General features: G+C 39.6%; 1 protein-coding gene across 2 annotated transcripts; it reads right to left on the reverse strand.

Annotated features, from left to right (window-relative positions):
* Nucleotides 1–11,237: 11,237 nt before the first annotated feature.
* Nucleotides 11,238–16,914, reverse strand: LA1 (La protein 1). 2 transcript variants are annotated; one of them, XM_087321411.1, is made up of 11 exons: nucleotides 16,788–16,914; nucleotides 16,276–16,354; nucleotides 15,993–16,145; nucleotides 15,249–15,391; nucleotides 14,817–14,962; nucleotides 14,323–14,385; nucleotides 13,903–14,174; nucleotides 13,679–13,863; nucleotides 13,433–13,580; nucleotides 12,267–12,387; nucleotides 11,238–11,591 (listed from the first exon to the last, which is right to left on the reverse strand). In XM_087321411.1, the coding sequence occupies exons 1-11, from the start codon at nucleotides 16,833–16,835 to the stop codon at nucleotides 11,420–11,422; spliced, it is 1,530 nt and encodes a 509-aa protein (XP_087177537.1). In that variant the 5' UTR covers nucleotides 16,836–16,914; the 3' UTR covers nucleotides 11,238–11,419. The 2 variants fall into 2 exon arrangements, with proteins under 2 accessions (XP_087177537.1, XP_087177536.1); XM_087321410.1 differs by having other exon boundaries at nucleotides 13,679–14,174.
* Between the last annotated feature and the right edge of the window lie 1,659 nt (nucleotides 16,915–18,573).

Consider the following 18,573-nt stretch of genomic DNA (forward strand, 5'->3'; position numbering starts at 1 on the left):
CCCCCCCCCGCCATCTTCCCTCATCCTTATCACAAGACAAGAAATTCTTCATTTAGTCCACGTCAGCCCTCTTGCCGATTAACATCTTGCACTGTTGACGAAAAACCTGTATTAAAAACAAAAATTAGTGTAAAAATTCCCCACCCAACTCACGATTGTCGACTATGACCCCGCCACCATACCCCATCCTTTTCTCTTACACATTCTTCCTTCTTTCCACATCAGCCCTCTCGTCGATTAGCTTGTTGCCAATGTCCGTGGAAAACCTGTATTTACAACACAAAAACAGTTTACACTTTCCTCACGCACTCATCCTAAACGGCTGTGTTCAATATAAATGGCGCTGGTGGCGGAAACAACCATCGAGGTGGAACATAATTCCACTTTACATCTTCCCCTGTTGCATCCAAAAAAATAGGAATGGTTGACCAGACTCTTCTAAGTCGCTTTCTTTTCCGGTTAGGCCCATTTCCACAACCCTTATAGCTATCATATTCACCTTTAACTATATTTACCAATAATTCCCAGAAAGATTTAACTTGATCCACAACATTAGTATCTTCATCATTATATATTTTAGAACACCTTGCTTTCCAAATAATCCATAAGGCCAACGAGGAAATAAAGTTCCAAACATAACACCTAGAAAAGAACTTGACTCCCTGCAAGGAGCTATTCGTAACGTACACCTGAAAACTTTTCACATGTAAAGTCAATGATGAATTATGATAATGATAAAAAAACAGTTTCTTGATCCAACGTACCCCAAAAGATTGTACCCCACGTGCATTTAGTAGCCCTATACTTACGACTTAAAAGCCTAAGAATACGAGCCCAAAAACATTTGGCCGTAACACATTCCCAAAAAGCATGATGTAATGTCTCATATGCCCAGCCACACCTACCACATGATCGATCAGGTATTGTTCCCCTCAATAAAGCTCCTACTGGCAATGCATAATGAATCATTAACCATCGAAAGTGCAATACCTTGTTCATACATTTAAGCGACCAAAGGTGTTTCCAAAACTTCAACATATATGTAGATGAGACATTACCTTCCTCCCAATATTTTTTTCCTGCCGGAATTGACTCTATCTCATTTAACAAAAACTTCCTACCCAATGACACAGAATATGCAAAAAATGGAAGAACTTTCTCTTGCGTACTATCAGACATTGGTAACTTCCAACCATAATCTAATGGATCCCACTGCAAATCAACAATTAGTGTAGAATTTAAAACCCATATATGAGATGAATACTTAGCAATTAGTGGATTAGGAACCATTCTTGATGAGACATCATATGGTTTGAAACGCTAGAGTAGACGAACCATACGTCTTCTGTGTTAGAGGTACTAGTCGGACTAGAGGCTGACATAGAATTTGCTCTATGTCTCATCACGAACATTCCGCCATATTCGTTATAGTCAAAGTTTGTGGCATTGTTTGTGAGTTGTCCGCTTGTGGAGACCGACTCACTTTTCTTCTTTCGGCATTCCTCCTCATGGTGGCCGAATTTTCCATAGTATCCACATTCAACAGGGTTGTTTTGTCGACATGGTCCGGCATGGAGGCTCCCCCTTCTGAAGAACGTTTCCAAGTGTTTCCACTATCTTGCCGAAAGTGGGAGTTGTTTTCATGGGACATACCTCGTCCATTTTGTCATTGTCCGGATTGGCCTCTTCTTGCGTGACCGCATCCTCTACCTCTGTCTGAGAGTGAGTAGAGCATGTGCTCTTCCGATGCAGTGCTCCTTGTTTGGATGTGGTTCTCTTTGACAAGTATCATTAACTGAAAGTCGAAGAAGGAAGGAGGATTCTCCCATGCTAGAACAGTGGTCCGCATGGTGCCGAATTATGATGCTAAGCTGCTGAGGCATATTTGCATCATCTTGTCGTCATCAACATTGAAGTTGATTGAGTTGGGAGTGAGTCACATAGCTCCTTCATCGTCAAGGTATAGCTTGTGATCGACTTGTCCCTTTGTTGGACATTATTCAACTCTTGACGGAGTTGAAGCTTTCATGCAGTCTTATTGGTAGCGAAGATTTTCTTGAGATTTCTTAAGCTTCCTTTAGTGTCTTGGCTTCTCGAATGTAGTTGGACATGTAATCTTGAACACATCACACCAAGCAATACAACACACAACTTGCCACTTGTTGTCACGGACGGTTAGAGCAAGGTAGAACAGAACAAAGCTAGGCAAGAGCAAAGTAGACCAGAGCAAGGGCAGACAAAAGTATACCAAGAGATGAGTAAGAAGCAGAAGACAGAATACTGAGAGATGAGCGAGAAGCAGAAGATAGATGAAGCTGAATATTTGATTCCGTAACTGGCGTTATTCACCTTGATTGGGATCAAGGTGAACCCCTATATTTATACAATTCCATGAGTTCTGCATGCAAGCACAGGGAGTTTCATGCAGGAGCTTCTAGAAAGTTCCAAAACTTTCTGGAACATCAGAAAGAGATATTGAACCTATATGCATTTGTGTTTACATTATCATTCCATGTTTGACCAATCGGCAAGACTAATTGACTACATAGACAAAGTCGTGGGTTCAAACCCCATCGTAACTTGACATTTTAGTGGATATCATTCTTGACATTTTAGTGGATATCATTCATGAAATGCTCGTACTACGTCCGGGGCATGCTTGAGATGTTGTGTTGACTCCCATGTTGCTTCGGAGATCAGGTGCCCATTTTAGAGGACAAGGTATTGAAGTTGGCGATGGAAGAGTTGAGAATTTGGTCAACCTCATATTCTTCTCCGGTCGAGAGCTGGAAGGGTGTGGATCGAGGATTTTAGACAGATGGTGAGGGTCAAGAAGCGAGCCATGCAATACATTATGAATACAAAAGTGGGATGGTAGCTCTAAGCAGACAACCATGGAACCAATTTTCTTGATGATTCTGAAAGGGCCTAACTTCTTGTAATTGAGCTTCGGACAAGGACAAGTGGTGGTAATATTGCGACAGAGAAGCCAAACAAAGTCTCCTACCTTGAACCAGGGGGCATCTGAGCGAAGACGGTCAACTTGCACTTTGTAGCATTCTCCAGCGAGGGTGAACTCCAATGAAAGGTCGTGTTGTACATCCTTCAAGAGACGTGCCCGATCCTCCGCGGAAGGATTGATAGAGTCAGAGGGAAGAGAAATGTTGAACCGGGGGTGGAGACCGTAGTTTGCGAAAAATGAACTAACACTCGTGGACGCATGTAGAGAGTTGTTGTAGGCGAACTCAGCAAATGGGAGAAGGTCAACCTAGTCGTCTTGTTGGTAGCTAAGAGAGCACCACCAATACTGTTCCAGGATTTGGTTAACCCGCTCCGTTTGTCCATCGGTTTGCGGATGATAGGCTGAAGATAGATTCACAATACACCTGAAGGTTTGCAAAAGGCGCCGCCAAAAATTGGAAACAAATTATGGTTCTTGATTAGAAGTGATATCGTCCGGGAGTCCATGTAGTCCAACAACATTTTTGAAAACCAAATCGGCTATATCCTCTCTCGAAATTGTTTTGGCACATGGAGCAAAATGGGCCATCTTGGTGAAGCAATCGACCATGACGAACACCGAGTCGTAGCAACCAATAAAGGGAAGATCAGTGATGAAATCCATGGAAAGAGAGGCCCACGGTCGTTTGGGGATTGGGAGGGGTTGAAGGAGACCATATGGTCGATGATGAGATGCTTTGGAGCGAGCACAAAGATGACAAAGATTGTTGCATGACTTAACGAACTCTTTGACTAATTTTCATGGTTGCGGCCACCAATACCCTCGAGATATCAACTTCAAGGTTTTCACAACGCCAAAATGACCAGCAGGTGGATCATCATGACACTCTTGGAGCACCCTGGTTCAACATGAACCTTTTGGGACATACAAAAGATTATCTCGAAACAAAAGGTTATCCTAAATTGTAAAACAAGCTAAATCGGGCCTTCTGAGTTCATGGGAGGGGTTTGTGATGCTTGCCTTGACATCTGTTGCGAACTAAGTGACAATTGTAGTGGCTTCTGTTATTTGCTTGAGCAAAGAGTCATCCCGGAGAAAGTGAGTCGCGAAGTTGTAGAATTGGTCAGGCTTAAACAAACTCTAGGACTGCTGGACATAGGCTTCATCCTCTAGAGTGAGCTCGAACTCAGATCGGTGGGATAAGACATCGGCCTTCGTGTGTTGAGCGCTAGGTCAAAAGATTATCTCAAAATCATAGTCTGCCAAGAAGGTTGACCATTGCACTTATCTACGATTTAAAGTTCATGTGGTAGAAAAGTATATTAAGTTTTTGTGATCGGTGTAAATGTTATTGTGCGGAAGTGTTAGACAAACCGGCTCAGCCGGATAGCAACAGAGAATAAGATGAAGGTTTAATGGAGAAGCTTAGCTTAATACACGGGAGAGACAAAGAGAGCAGAACGTAAACGTAGATTCAAAAATGACTCTAAAACTCTATACATACAATGTGCTATAACAACACTATTTATACAAAGTCCATAAAGGATTAACAGAAGTACTGACAGGTACTTAATGCTCATACGTGCGACTGACACTAACTACGAGACAATGATTACCTAGTAGTCTAGGCTACTACTAGGATTCCGGTTCATGCTTGAATCCGGCTCTCCGATCCGCCTCCCCGATCCGGCCGGTTGTTTTCGGATACCGATCCGACTCATCCTTCCAGATGCCAATCCGGCTCAAGCTTATTCAGCCGATCCGGATCCGGTTGAGCTTGCTCACTCAACAATCGGTAACCACTTGGATATGGTGTTGCGCCCCAGCCAAATAGGGTCTCCATTCTTCGAAAGGAAACAATAATAGTGAGAAGCTCCTTATCACATATGGGGTAGTTGATTTCTAGGGCCGTGAACTTGCGGGAGTAGTTAGCCACTGGGTGAAGCACACAGACCTCATCTGGTTGGGAGAGGATCGCCCCAATGGCGAAATTGGAGGCATCTGTTTCGACTTGGAAAGGCTTAGTGGGGTTAGGATGTAAAAGGACTGGTGTCGTAGTAAATGCTTGTTTCAGCAAGTCGAACGCCTTTTGTGCAGTTGTTGTCCATTCGAAAGTAGCATCCTTGCGAGTAAGAGCAATGATAGGTTGTGCAATCATTGAAAATCCTTTGATGAAACGACAATAAAAATGGGCAAAACCAAGAAATGATTGCACGTCTCGTACCCGAGTTGGAACAGCCCACTCTTGGATAGTGTCGACTTTTTGTGTGTCAATTGTGATTCCTTGTGTCGAGACGACATACCCAAGGAGCTCCACAAAAGTATGATCAAATTCATATTTTTCACTTTTAGCATAAAGTCCATGCTCTCGAAGTTTGGTGAGGACTAACCTGACATGTTGAGTATGCTCCTTAATGTTCGAAGAGAAGACCAAGATATCATCCAGATAGATCACAACCATAGTTCCTAATATTCGCGTACGTCCAATTTACTGGACGTACGCGAACGTTTGCAAACGTACGCGTATGATACGCGATATTCGTTTGGCTTTTTTTTTTTTGACTTTTTTTGGGTTTTTTTTATTTTTGATATTCATAATATTTTGTGAATAAAAGTGACATCTGACACACATACACACTCTCTCTCTCTCTCTCACACGAGAACTGACAGATTTTCTCTCTCTACAAAATCTAGATATCTAATATACATATTACATACTCCCTCACACAGACAAAACCCATAGCTCCTCTCTCTCTCTCTCTCTAGAGTCTAGATATACACTCAATCACTGTCTCCTCACACATGCAAAACAGGGCTTCTCTCTCTAGACCACACACGCTCTCTTTCTCTCTCTCTCTCTCTCTCCCCCTCACACACACACACACACTATGTACACCATATACACCATATGTATATATAATATATCTATGTACCGCGTATGGATTTCAATCATACTTGGAGCCTTTTCACGTATGAGTATGATACGAATATTGGCGTTTGAGTATGACACGAATGGGACGTATGGCTAGAACTATGATCACAACAAAGTGATCTAGATTGTTGGAAGATGGCATTCATAATATGTTGAAATACTACATGAACATTAGTGAGGCCGAAAGGTATTACCTTATACTCGAAAGGGAAAAGTACCAGGATACCCCTGGAAGTTCGTCTATTTACCAGAATGCCCCTGTAAGTTCCAAATTTACCAAACTACCCCTATGTCCCAAAAAATATACTTTATAAAGTAATTATACACTCAAATCTTTGGTAAATAGGGCTAGTTCGGGTCCATTTCTTCCATCTTTGGTAAATAGGGCTTGTAGATTTGAGTGTATAATTACTTTATAAAGTGTAATTTTTTGGACATAGGGGTAGTTTGGTAATTTTGGAACTTCCAGGGGCATTCTGGTAAATAGACGAACTTCCAGGGGTATCCTGGTACTTTTCCCTACTCGAAATGACCTTAGCGTGTTCTAAAGGCGGTTTTCCATTCATCTCCAAGTTTGATCCGTACCAGATTGTATGCTCGTCGTAGGTCAATCTTAGACAAGATCCGCCCCATTCAAAGTCGATCCAACAACTTTGGGATGAGGGGCAGTGGGTAGCGGTTCCAAACAGTAATCTTGTTTAGAGCCTGATAGTCGACGCAGAGGTGTAAGGAGCCATCTTTCTTTTTCGTGAACAAAATGGGAGCCCCTACTAGTGATTTTGAGGGTTGAATAAAACATTTTTCAAGGTTCTCTTCGAGATAAGTTCAGAGTGCTTGGAGTTCTAGTTCCAACAACCCATAAATTGGGCCGAAGAGAGGACTGGCACCTTCTTGTAGATCGATCAAACAATCGTAGGGTCGATGCTAGGGCAAGCGATCATCATTCTTTTTCTCAAACATTTCCCAAAGTCTTCATACTTGGACGGTAGTGAGTCAGTAGTTGTCTTCATTGGACTACTCGCCTCATAGGTAATATGCATTATTGTCTTCATTGTGACTGGGACGTGAGCATCCGCCTTGGAGATGATTCCTACTTTAATGGAAGGGTGAGCGCCTAAAACCGATTTGTGTCATATTGTTGCTGCGACATAAGATACTGCTTGCACCTCCGAGCTGGTTTGTGAAAAAGTAATCGAGTGGTTGCGCCAATCGACAATTGGATTTTGTACCGTCATCCAAGACAAACCAAGTATGACCAGATGTCATGGTGAAGTGATAACATAAAATGTTAAGACCTCTTGGTAGTTCCCGAGCTGACAATGGCTTCGATGACGGCTCCAAAATAGAGCATACGTCCATCAATAGCTTCCACTGGGATTTGCTTAAACAATCAGACAACCGGAAATTTGTGTTTACAAACAAACGTTTCGTCCATAAAACATGTTGTTGACCTAGAATCAAGAAGTGCTAAGGACTTAATTGAAATAGACTTGAAATGGATGCTTATCGAGAAGGAGAAATCGTTTGTAGATGTAGCGGAACGATGGGAGGACCATGAATGCGAATTGTCGAACCACATGGCTCCTACTGTAGTTGGACATTGTCGTTTTTCTCGTTGTTTGTAGATAATTGTCGTTGATTATTTTTGGCTAGCCAAAAACGAATTAGATGGGTAGATGCACCACAATATAAACATAGCCCATGGGATCAGTGATACCTCTGTTCAGCCTCGGAGGGTGGTGGGGCTCGAGCTCGATCAATTTCAACCGACACAACGTCATCGTACAATGACGATAGAGGAACATCAAAAAGAGATATTGAACCTATATGTATTGGTGTTTACATCAAAATTTTATGTTTGATCATTCGGCTAGACTAATTGACTACATTGACTATATGTATTGGTGTATGAGAGAAGAAGAGAGAGAGTCAACACAAGGTAGGCAGAAAACTATATTTCACAAGAAAGGTTATTGAATATTTAAAAATGGAGAGAAAGTTCTTACATAGGAGTTACATCAATAAAACACCCTCTCAAGAAAAGGGGAAAACTTACTACCTTATAACTATGTGTCATAGCAGTTACATCAATAAAACATTCGTTATTGTTATATAGTAGTGGTGTGTTCACACACTTGTATATTCCCAAGTTGTGTTCACACAACTATTTATTCTCAAGTTGTGTTCCCCTCTCAGGTTGTGATGATTATTTGTCCCCAATAATTTTGTAGTCAACTAGTCTACTCCCATCTAAGCTTATATGGGCCGACTAGTCCAGTCCCATTATGAAGGTGTGATGCATAAGTGAACCACCATAGTGAGATACTCTCATATGTAATAGAAAGTTCCTTTTCATATTTAAATCGATATGATAATAAATCCATATGCCTATCTAATTGATATTTCTAACAAAGGTGGTGGCTCCGAAGCCCAAACCACCATTGCATACGTGGAGAAGGGGCCACTAATATGTTGAAGAACCACCACTTTGTTCATGACTCTTGGATATGTATGCATGGTGACATTGTCTATCTAAGAGGGATGCTTATTGTTGGGAATATGGAACCAACGACAACCAATCAACAAACAAATAAAAAAGGACAACAAAAATCAAAAACAAAAAGGCCCAAAAACCCAAAAACCCTAAATGAGAAAAAAAGCTATGCGAGCCCATAGACTCCAAACAGAATCACTATTTTCATCCAATTCCCATATCCAACTCTTGTCTAGATTGATCAGCTTGTGGCTAACCCTTAGCCAATTGACTACTGGTTGATACGCTGATATCTTGTATCTAGTTTCAAGTCAAGACAAGTCGGTTGTTATTTAACTATTTCTCCAGATCTGGCATTCTTGCACATCCCATCAAAAGGGACCACCTATCCCAACTTGTATCCTCTCCTTAGTCTATCTTTTGCTGCCCATTTCATGAAAAGTTGACCCAAGCAAGCACTAAAAATGACAAAATATACATAAGATCAAACTGCCTCAACTTGTCTATCAAATAACGTTTGGATACATTTAAATAGGAAATAAAACCGCACTTGGTTTGAGGAACTGCCTGCCTATCCTGTTTTTAATGATTAGTATGGTCCCTAAAGTGTTGCTGATCCCTGAGATAAATCGCTATTAGAAGATACATCGCATCAGCTATATTCATCAATCCCATCAAGCTAAATTCCTGGAAAGGAAACGAACCTATTTCAATCGATCCTGTCTACATGGGTATGAAAATCCGATCTAGTGCGTAGAAACTCTGTGCCTTTGTACATTAGTCATCAGATTAATTCATCAATTACATTAACATGCCAGTGCACATCAAAGTTTCCATTAAGCAGGCATTCTAATCGGTATTGAACTGAAAAGGGAAAGCTAATGGTTGATAAAGATCAAACAGCGGTCACCATACTTGATGAATGAGTAGAATTAACAGTATGAGCTAACAACAAGAATTTACTCAAGCAACAATCGGAAAGCTCATTTGAGATGGAGCATCCGAAACGATTTCTTGAGAAGAAGAACTATCTCTCTGCATCGCATCAGGAAGAAAAGACAGGGCCCTCCCCACAATCCCAACCTCTCCCGACCACAACTTAATCCCACTCGGAGAGACAGAATTAAGAAATGAGACTTAGAGAGAGTCGGACAGAAGAGAGGACGTCGATCCTTCACAACCACCGCACAAAAGATTGCGGCGGGACGCAGAGATGAAGAAGAAACTCTGTTTTCTAGGGTTTCAAGGCTTTCTGTATACGTAAGTATGTACTCCCACCATTCCCGTAGTAGTATTTATACAGATAGCCAAAAGAAAACCCTAGAAATTAGTATTTATACAGAAAGCCACAAAACCCTAAAAACAGAGGGGTATGGTGTGGTGTGAAATGGGCCCCCTTCTGTCCATGGCACCTTGAAATGGACTGTAATTTATACCCGAAATGTGGATTAATGAACGAATCCCCGTCTTGAACCTATGTTTCGTGCACAATCTTTATATGTTACTCAAGTATACATTTCTTATTGTGTTAACGAGTATATTCAACATTGAGGAAACTCGCCTAAGCTCATGACCCTTTGGCAAAGCATATGATTTGACCCGAGGACCTAAGCTACAAGTTAACAATGAAGATTTAAGCTAACCTCATTGAGGTGTCAAATATCTCTATTTGAATGTTGCAAGACATATTGGTTTGACGAGGATCTTGCTAACAAACATGTTGTGTTGATTGCATACCATGTACTATCTGAAGTCATATTTGGTGGTATGGGATGTCATCAGCATTCAAGATACATCTCAAATCCTTTGCTTGCATGTGGTTGCGAGGAGAAGTGGCCTTAATGAAGTTCCTTCCTTTAGTTATAGGTTCATTTGCTTAATCATTACATGTCTCTTTTAGTAAAACATAAAAATCTAGAACAATAAACATTCCTAGGGATTGGAGAGAGAAAAAGGCCATATGGCTCAAAAGACAGAGGTCTACTATTGATACAATCTGATGAATTCACTCAAGGGGATGTTGCAACAAAAACACCCACAAAGTGAGAGCCTTAAAACCTAAACACAAGGGTCTAACACAACATTTGTGAGTTGATATTTCGGATTGCCTTTGGTATGTTAATTGCCAATTACAAATGCCACAATGATCTAGTATGACTAATCACAATTGAGGTTTCTTGTCTACTAAATAAACTACTCAAGCACCAACTGTAGAGATCAAGCTCCCAAAATTTGTTTAAACAATAAATTATACCAAAATCTTTGTAGCTCTCTCCAGCTTAAGCCAGTACATCAAAATCAAAACTTGGGAGAGATGCATTAACATCCCAAAGACAGAACAAACTATCAGAAGTGGACAATGTTACCACAGCTATGAGAAATATCAAATGATAGAAACTGACTAGAGATGTCCAAACTGCATTAAGGTTACATATTTATTGAGACAAAAAGTAATCTGGAAGGTCTATACTCTAGGATGCTAGTAATGATCAAGACTCGTAAAAGTGGTAGTCGGGTTTTAAAACGAAAGTTTTGATTTCTTCAATCATATTCTTTTGCACTACTAGTATCCTTAGTACATTTTAACAAAACAAATCATATACAACAAGACAACTGAAAGGAACAATGGCTCAAATGTTTCTCTACTTTCCCTCTCTCAGACTCTTTTTTCATGAAACTAGTATCACTGTCTCTACACTTCTTCCTATTACTTCTTCATGAACCCTCCTGGATGTGAACTCTAGCAAAATCTTCATGGTTAGCATATTTATAAAAGCAAGATTGAACCTTAGCATACTTGGAAATATTCATGCTAAAGTTTTTGTGGCATTTTGAAAAAATAAGATGGATGATAATAATAACAATACCAACCAATATAGAAGATTTAAGTACACTCAAAATTTGAACTCATAATTAATTAAAAACGGCCAAGAAAACCAAAATTTCATCATGATGGCACTGTTGCATTGCATTCTCATTCAGTTCCATTTTCACTACTTATTACCAACTAAAAAGAGAAAACTTTCCATAATCATGATGCTGATGCTGCTACTTCTGATTTGCTCTGCTTTGATGGAGGCTCTTCATCTCCACCATCATTGAATCGCTCATGTTTCCCAGTATGTCGATCATTATTATTACTAGCCTTATCTCTCCCATTATCATTGTGTCGGCCCCGTCCTTGAAACCTGTTTCGGCCACCCCTGAAAAATGTATTTTGAAAATATCTCTTGATTAAAAATGCATATTTGAAGACCACTACCATTTCGTAAACATATTTATCTCCATAAAAGAAAGGACAAATGTATGGATGTGTAGGGCAAAATGCACGTGCATTTGGATGCATCTCTTAATCAAAGGCATATTTTAAATACATGTATTGATGATAGCAGATGCATTGCATATGTGAAAGCATATCTAGTCTATTTGAAAACTCTCTTAATAAAAGGCAAAGAATGTGTACTTCAAGACATCTGTTGATGATAAAGGGAAGCATATCTAGTGTATTTGAAACTCTCTTAATAAAAGGCAATGAATGTGTATTCTAAGACATCTGTTAATGAAAGGTAAACATATCTAGTGTATTTGAAACTCTCTTAATAGAAGGCAATGAATGTGTATTTTAAGACATCTGTTAATGAAACGATCAAAATGACAATATGAGTGTATTTAGAGAGCCTGATATGCATATGAAAACATGCCTCAATAAAAGATAAATGCATAAATGGGTTGCTTTGTTTTGTTTTGTTTCTTTGACAGTAGAAGCACAATATGAAAGCATGTCTTCATATGGGGGAAACCTTTGATTTTTCTCAATGCGAATTTAAAAATTTATAGATATGTCATTCTAAGTAGGACAAGGTTAAGTAAGCAGAAACCTTTGAGGTCTGTCATATGATCCTCTGCCTCTTCCATGAAATGATCCCCTACCACCACTGTCTGAACGTACTTTATCTTGGAAAGCACGAACTTTTACCCAATATTCCTTTTCAGCTTCCGCTGCATTAAGAAAAAGAGATCCGGTGACGAACGCAAACATAATAGAGATTCTCAAGTATGTACATCATACACTTCATAATAGAGATTCTCCGAAAGCTAGTTAAATAGGGAAAAGATGTAGTTAGCACATGCATCTAGCCCACACAATATAACACGCCCTATATCAGGACACTTGCCAAAGATACATGCAGTATTCAACAGGAAACCATGCATGATACATGAATGTGCATATGAACCTTTTCTGGTTTGCAGGTATTCCATAGAGAACCTCTTCCACAATAGAGATTCTCAAGTATATATATTATGCACTTTATTTATATCGCCACAAGATACATTCAGATAGCTAGTTAAACAGGGAAAAGGATTACTTAGCACATCATCTAACCCGCACATAATATCACACCCCCTATATCAGGACACTTCTCATGGACATATGCATTACTCAGAGGAAATCATGATATAAATGTGCATATGAAACTTTTTTCGTTTGTAGGCCACTTGGACAAATTATCTCAATTTTTACCATATTACCGCCTTACCCTTTACTCCTACACTTGGGTTTTAAATTTCACTAACTTATTTCATGATAGTTCTGAACGTAGGGATTGAACATGTGACCTTCTGATCTCTGACAAACAACCTTACCAATTAGGCTTCATCTATTTCTTTTTCCTTCGTATATTAACTACATTATATGATACATCACTATACTGATGCCAAATCTCATGATCACCGTATGGCATACCACAAAGTGATGAAAACATAAAAGACAGAACAACTGAAATAGAGAGTTCTAAACAACAAGGACATAAATGCACATCATATACCATGTTAGGCATGTAAAGGAACTTGTGTTCCTTTATCACCATCGCAGGATCCTAAGTTAGTTATCACACTAATTGACTACACTATTGGTCTCCAGTTTTGAGTGTAGGTTCTGACATTGAATAACTTCAATTCTTTTACAGTAAAATGGGTTATGTTTGACCCTCATTGGTCGTTAATATATCACATCATCATCTCTCTCTCTAGGATCAAAACACACCTTCAACAGGTTCTAGCATTGCAATGTGATCTTTCACCGCGATTCCTCCAGCTTCTGCTAATACAGCTGCCATTCGCGCCTTTTTAACTGATTCAGGATCCTCGAACCGGATAAATCCAGAGGTTTCACCTCGTTTGAAATCAATATACTGGTCAACCCAATCAAATATACAACTCTATCAGAATTTCGATTACCATAAACTCAAAGAAATGTGTCAATTATGTATGTAGAAAAATAAGGACACACCTTTATGATCCCGTACACTTTAAAAGCATCTCTTATATCTTCTCGTACAAGTAATTCACGATTTTCATCACCTTTGTCTTCGTTTCTAGGGACTGTAGAATCTTTCTTTGTAGCGTCTTCTTCCTTGGAGAGTGCTTCTTCCTTGGAGGGTGCTTCTTCATTGGAGGGTGCTTCTTCCTTGGAGGGTGCTTCTTCCTTGCAGGGGGGTGCTTCTTCGATTGAAGGTGCTTCTTCCTTGGAGGGTGCTTCTTCATTGGTGGGTGCTTCTTCCTTGGAGTCAGCTTCTGTCATTTTCATATCAGTATTTTCCTGATCCTGAGCTCCATTATTGCTCTCAATTTCATTCTTCTCTTCTGCATTCTTCTCAATGGCAGCAGCAGCATGATCTGTTTTAGCCTTATCTACTGCGTTCTCTGACCCCATCTTCTGAAGAGAGAAGGCTACAATGACACCCTTTGGATAGAACATTTCCTCGGGTTCATGCTTATTATTCATGCTAATTGTCATTGAAAAAAGATTAGATTAGTAAATGATCGTATGCTTCTAGAGTATAATGCACTTGAGCTCTGACACATACCTCTTACTTAGATTAGTAAATGATGGTATGTTTCTAGCGTGTAATGCACTTAAGTTCTAACACATACCTCTTATTTCTGTTGTCCTTTTGCTGTATTGGGTGTTTGGCCATTTCAGCATCAAAATCTTTCCTACAGATACATAAAATAGATTATAACTGCAACAATGTAAATCCTTCCTAGAGATATGCAAACTAAACTATAGTCATAATAATCAGCTGCTAAAAATAGAACACTTTGCCTTGAGCAATCAGAAGTCAAGAACCTTCTACTTCAAAATCTGGAACTGAGGGAAATAAACAGAACTTATGCATTGCAATTTCTGTTTCAAGACATATATCTACCAACTAAGGATACAGTTTCAATCAAGAACTTAAAGCATTCAAATGATCTTATTATAGTGCACATCCAGATTCTAAAACGAGTGAGAATGTTTGAATGTTGGCCATATCTAATATTTACAACCACAATATGAGATGCAATTAGGAGCTTGAACTTCAAAGTTCGGTAGAAAGGTAAAACTAATAATTAAAACAACGAGTTTCTGATGAGATCTTCCTCACTTTGTAATTATCTCCAATTCAATTCCATCATACACTGTCTTCAACTCAAGAAGCTTATTTGCTTCTTCTTCCGATGTAAGCTCTATAACAGCAGACCCAGTAAAGGCTTTGCCACCTGGATAGCGTGGTAACCGCACACTGTTTACCTGTAGTTTAACAAATATGTATAAAGTGGAGAAAGAAATTACCAAATGACAATTATATTATTCATACAAAAATATATATACACATACATGGATACAGATGGTGCACATAGATTCATATACATAAAACCATGGATATATATACATACATTTACAAGACATACACATAGAATATATATACATTTACAAGTCATATATACATAGAATATATATACATTTACAAACATATATATACACATTCATTTACTTACATATTTATATGTACCCATACTAAATATATGTAGCATACCTTTGCATGCTTGGAGAAAAAGCTTTGCATTTCTTCCATTGTCACATTCCATCGGAGAGGTCCCGCAGCTACACTTCGGGCATCTACTGCAGCTTGAATGTCCTCAGGTTTTAATAGCGGATCAACACGCCCAACTCTCTGGCCTGATGTGAAATTAGAACATGTAGGACTGATGAATAAGTCACATTGTAATACCAATATTGCAAAGACGACAAATATAACAGGAAGCAGTTGCTTCAGATGAAAAGAACCGACATGAAACATGAGGTTGTTTAATAAAAAATCCAAAGAACTTCTGATTTGGTAGGGGAACACAAATATATATTGAAAGGGTCTTGAATTTTAGTAGGGAAGAACTTTCAAATACCCCTGAATGTTTCTTTATTTACCCAACGCCAAAAGAGATGTCAGATTGAATGAAGCGACTTAGAAGATATAAAAGGTTTCGTCGCATTCTTGCGTTAATGCCCTCTTTATTTTCTCTCTTCCCAAATTCCCTTGGTAAAGAGAGAAAAATGGGATGATATGGCCATATAACTGCTCAAGCAGCACATATAGTTGAGAGGAAGCTGATGAACTGACCATATAGTTCAGCAAATGCAGATATAAATCCTCTTTTCCAAGATTGACCAAGGACATTTGGGAAAATCGTTAATACTATGTATGTGCGGGTATAACCGAGGGTAGTTCAGAGTTTCTCCTTTTTATGGCCATCAGTAGAGGGTTAGAAAGATTGAAATTTACCATCCTCAGATATTCTTAATACAGAAGACTTGCGAAGGACTTCAGCTACAGCTGCAGTGAAGTCAGCAGGCACAGCATCCGGACCTCCAGTCTCTTTTAAACCAAGGTGACCTCTCATCCGTTGGAAAGAGCAGATAAGGGGAAGACTTATAACTGATCATAGATGGGTAGTTAGTGTCAAGGATCGAAAGCAGTGGGAGGAACATAAACTTCATGTGTGGCAATATTTTACTGAAAAAAAATCTGAATTGTATGTAATCATCTTATTATACTCAAAGGATACGACCATCTTCACTCTCTTCGAGGCATTTACGCAAAAATTTGTCGCCTGGTAGATTACTGTCACTGAAGTAGAACTCCACCTGTAACACAATTCTTTATCTATGTCTCTCTCTCTATATATACATACATACATACATACTCACACACACACACATACACATATCAAACCAAATCAAACATCATTGTTGTCTTTCATCAAAGATTTCTTCAACGTTGCATATCCTCTCTCTCAAAATACAAAAATAATATAACAAAAAACACAGTTCTCTTCATTGAATGTTTCAAAGAAAAATAATGTCCTCCCCCTCAAAAATAACAACAAAAAACATAATTTCTTCGTCAACTGTTTCTTAGAGATGCCATATCTTCTCTCGCTCTCTATGTATGTGTGTGTGTCTATCTTCTTCATCGAATTTTCTTAGAGATACTATATCCCTCCCAATCTCTGTCACCCTGTAAACCAGAGCAGAGCAGAAAATGCAGAGAGGAGAGTGTGAGTTAGGAAACACATACCTGACGAAGGATTTCGGCGGAAGCTTTGTCGTCGAAGGGAAGACCCATTGATACGCGAGAAACCAAGCTCTGAAAGAAGAAGAGGAAGAAGAAGAAGAGGAGGAGGCGGAGGAAAGGAAGGAAGGAAGGAAGGAAGGAAGGGTGAGGAGGAAACCTCTCAAATACAAAAGCCCTTCCCTTCTCTTCTGCTATTCCGCTATATACATACATACATATATACATACATATATGTACTTACTCTATTCTTACTGCTGCTAAATCCTCCTCCTTATTTCGTTGAACCCTCTAAATATATCATTTCCCTTGCCCATACATACATACATACATACATACATACATACATAAAATTTCCTTCTATCGCTTGCTATGGGAGGCAGGGATTTGTCGACCGCAACCCTCCCCCAAACCGGATTGGATCGGACCGGACCGGACCAAACCAGAAGATGCCCCCATACTCGAGCACACATCACTATCCTCGCATTCCAAGACTCCCTTGGCATAGTTGCCCCCCTCCTCTTGTGGTTCGACATCCTCACTCTACTCTCGAGAATAGACACTGCCAGAAAGCCCGTGACATTTTGCTACCAATTTCTTCCTTTTTTTAGTGACACTTTTATTATTAGTGGGAAACCTCAACGCGAGGTGAAAGCCCACAAAGAATAAAGAGAAGTATACAACTGTCGATTAGACACTAAAGAGCTTAGAAGCACTCAAAGTAAAGAGTGTAAATTTGCAGTGTGATGTATCTAAGTTGAAGACAATCAAATAGAGATTGCTTGAGGGATTCCTTAAAGAAGTTGATCAAAGACCTTATTATTGTGGGTCCTCCAAATGGTTCAGAGTGCCCAAAATCTTGTCCCTTGGAGAAAATAGGTATTGTTGGATAGGACGCACGGAATTTGTCCAAATAGCCAAAAGTGCTCCCCAAACCTTTGCCCAGGAAATCTATGAGAACGAGATGCACTTAGTCTTTGTACCAATGGTATAGTGAATGAGTAAGTCCATAATAAGTGTGGTACTATTTCCGATCGTCCACCACATCGAAGTTGGTCGCTCACACAGGCTCAGGATTCTGCTCACCACCTATTCCCAAGTTGGAAAGTCTTTGTGTAGCGAATTCGAGGCTGCATCATTTTCTCCTTCGATGTAAATCCAATACCCGTGCCCAAGCAGGTACCAGCGCATCTTGTACGACCAAGATGCGTAGTTGCTCCCATCAAAAGTGAGCTTCCCATGCCTCTGTCCATGTTCCTGTCTTTTCTTCTCTAGAAGTCGAAGGCTTATCTCTATGCTTGTTCATGTGTTCGCTACAGAGGATTTTTATAACCCTTGTGCTCTGATACCATGTAAAAGATTATGTGTGCAGAAGTGTTATGTGCAAACACATCTGACTTGGCTGGACAACAGAAAACAGACAAGTTAGGTAAACACAAAGTAGGAGAGAGAGTGAGCAGACACAAAACTTCTATTGCAAGTCCTTAAAAAGGATTGACAAAAGTACTGACACGTACTTTAATGCTCATTAACTAAGCCTGACATTAATTAGCCAATAATAGGCCTATTTACTAAAATAGGCATCTAGGCTCCCTAATGGCCTGTCGGATTCCATCCGACTCAACCAACCGATTCGCCTTATGGCTTATTCAGCTGATTCGGCCCATGTTGAGCTTGTTTACTCAACATCTCCAACCAAGGGTTCACACAATGCCAATCAAACATCCATACCGGTTGAAGAAACTGAACCGATCATTTTGACACCAAGGAGATCTAGATGAATCCGAAAGCC

This window comes from Azolla caroliniana, unplaced genomic scaffold (genome assembly GCF_043228905.1).
Source record: "Azolla caroliniana isolate FFs.n. ecotype wild unplaced genomic scaffold, voAzoCaro1.0.p SCAF_6, whole genome shotgun sequence".
NCBI lineage: Eukaryota > Viridiplantae > Streptophyta > Polypodiopsida > Salviniales > Salviniaceae > Azolla > Azolla caroliniana.

Excerpts from the sequence above, each read along its gene's own strand:
- LA1 (XM_087321410.1), bottom strand. The coding sequence starts at position 16,835 with ATGGGTCTTCCCTTCGACGACAAAGCTTCCGCCGAAATCCTTCGTCAG. Across the intron at positions 16,355-16,787 it reads CCGCCGAAATCCTTCGTCAG|GTGGAGTTCTACTTCAGTGA; the intron begins GTATGTGTTTCC and ends ATTGTGTTACAG. Across the intron at positions 11,592-12,266 it reads TCATATGACAGACCTCAAAG|GGGTGGCCGAAACAGGTTTC; the intron begins GTTTCTGCTTAC and ends TACATTTTTCAG.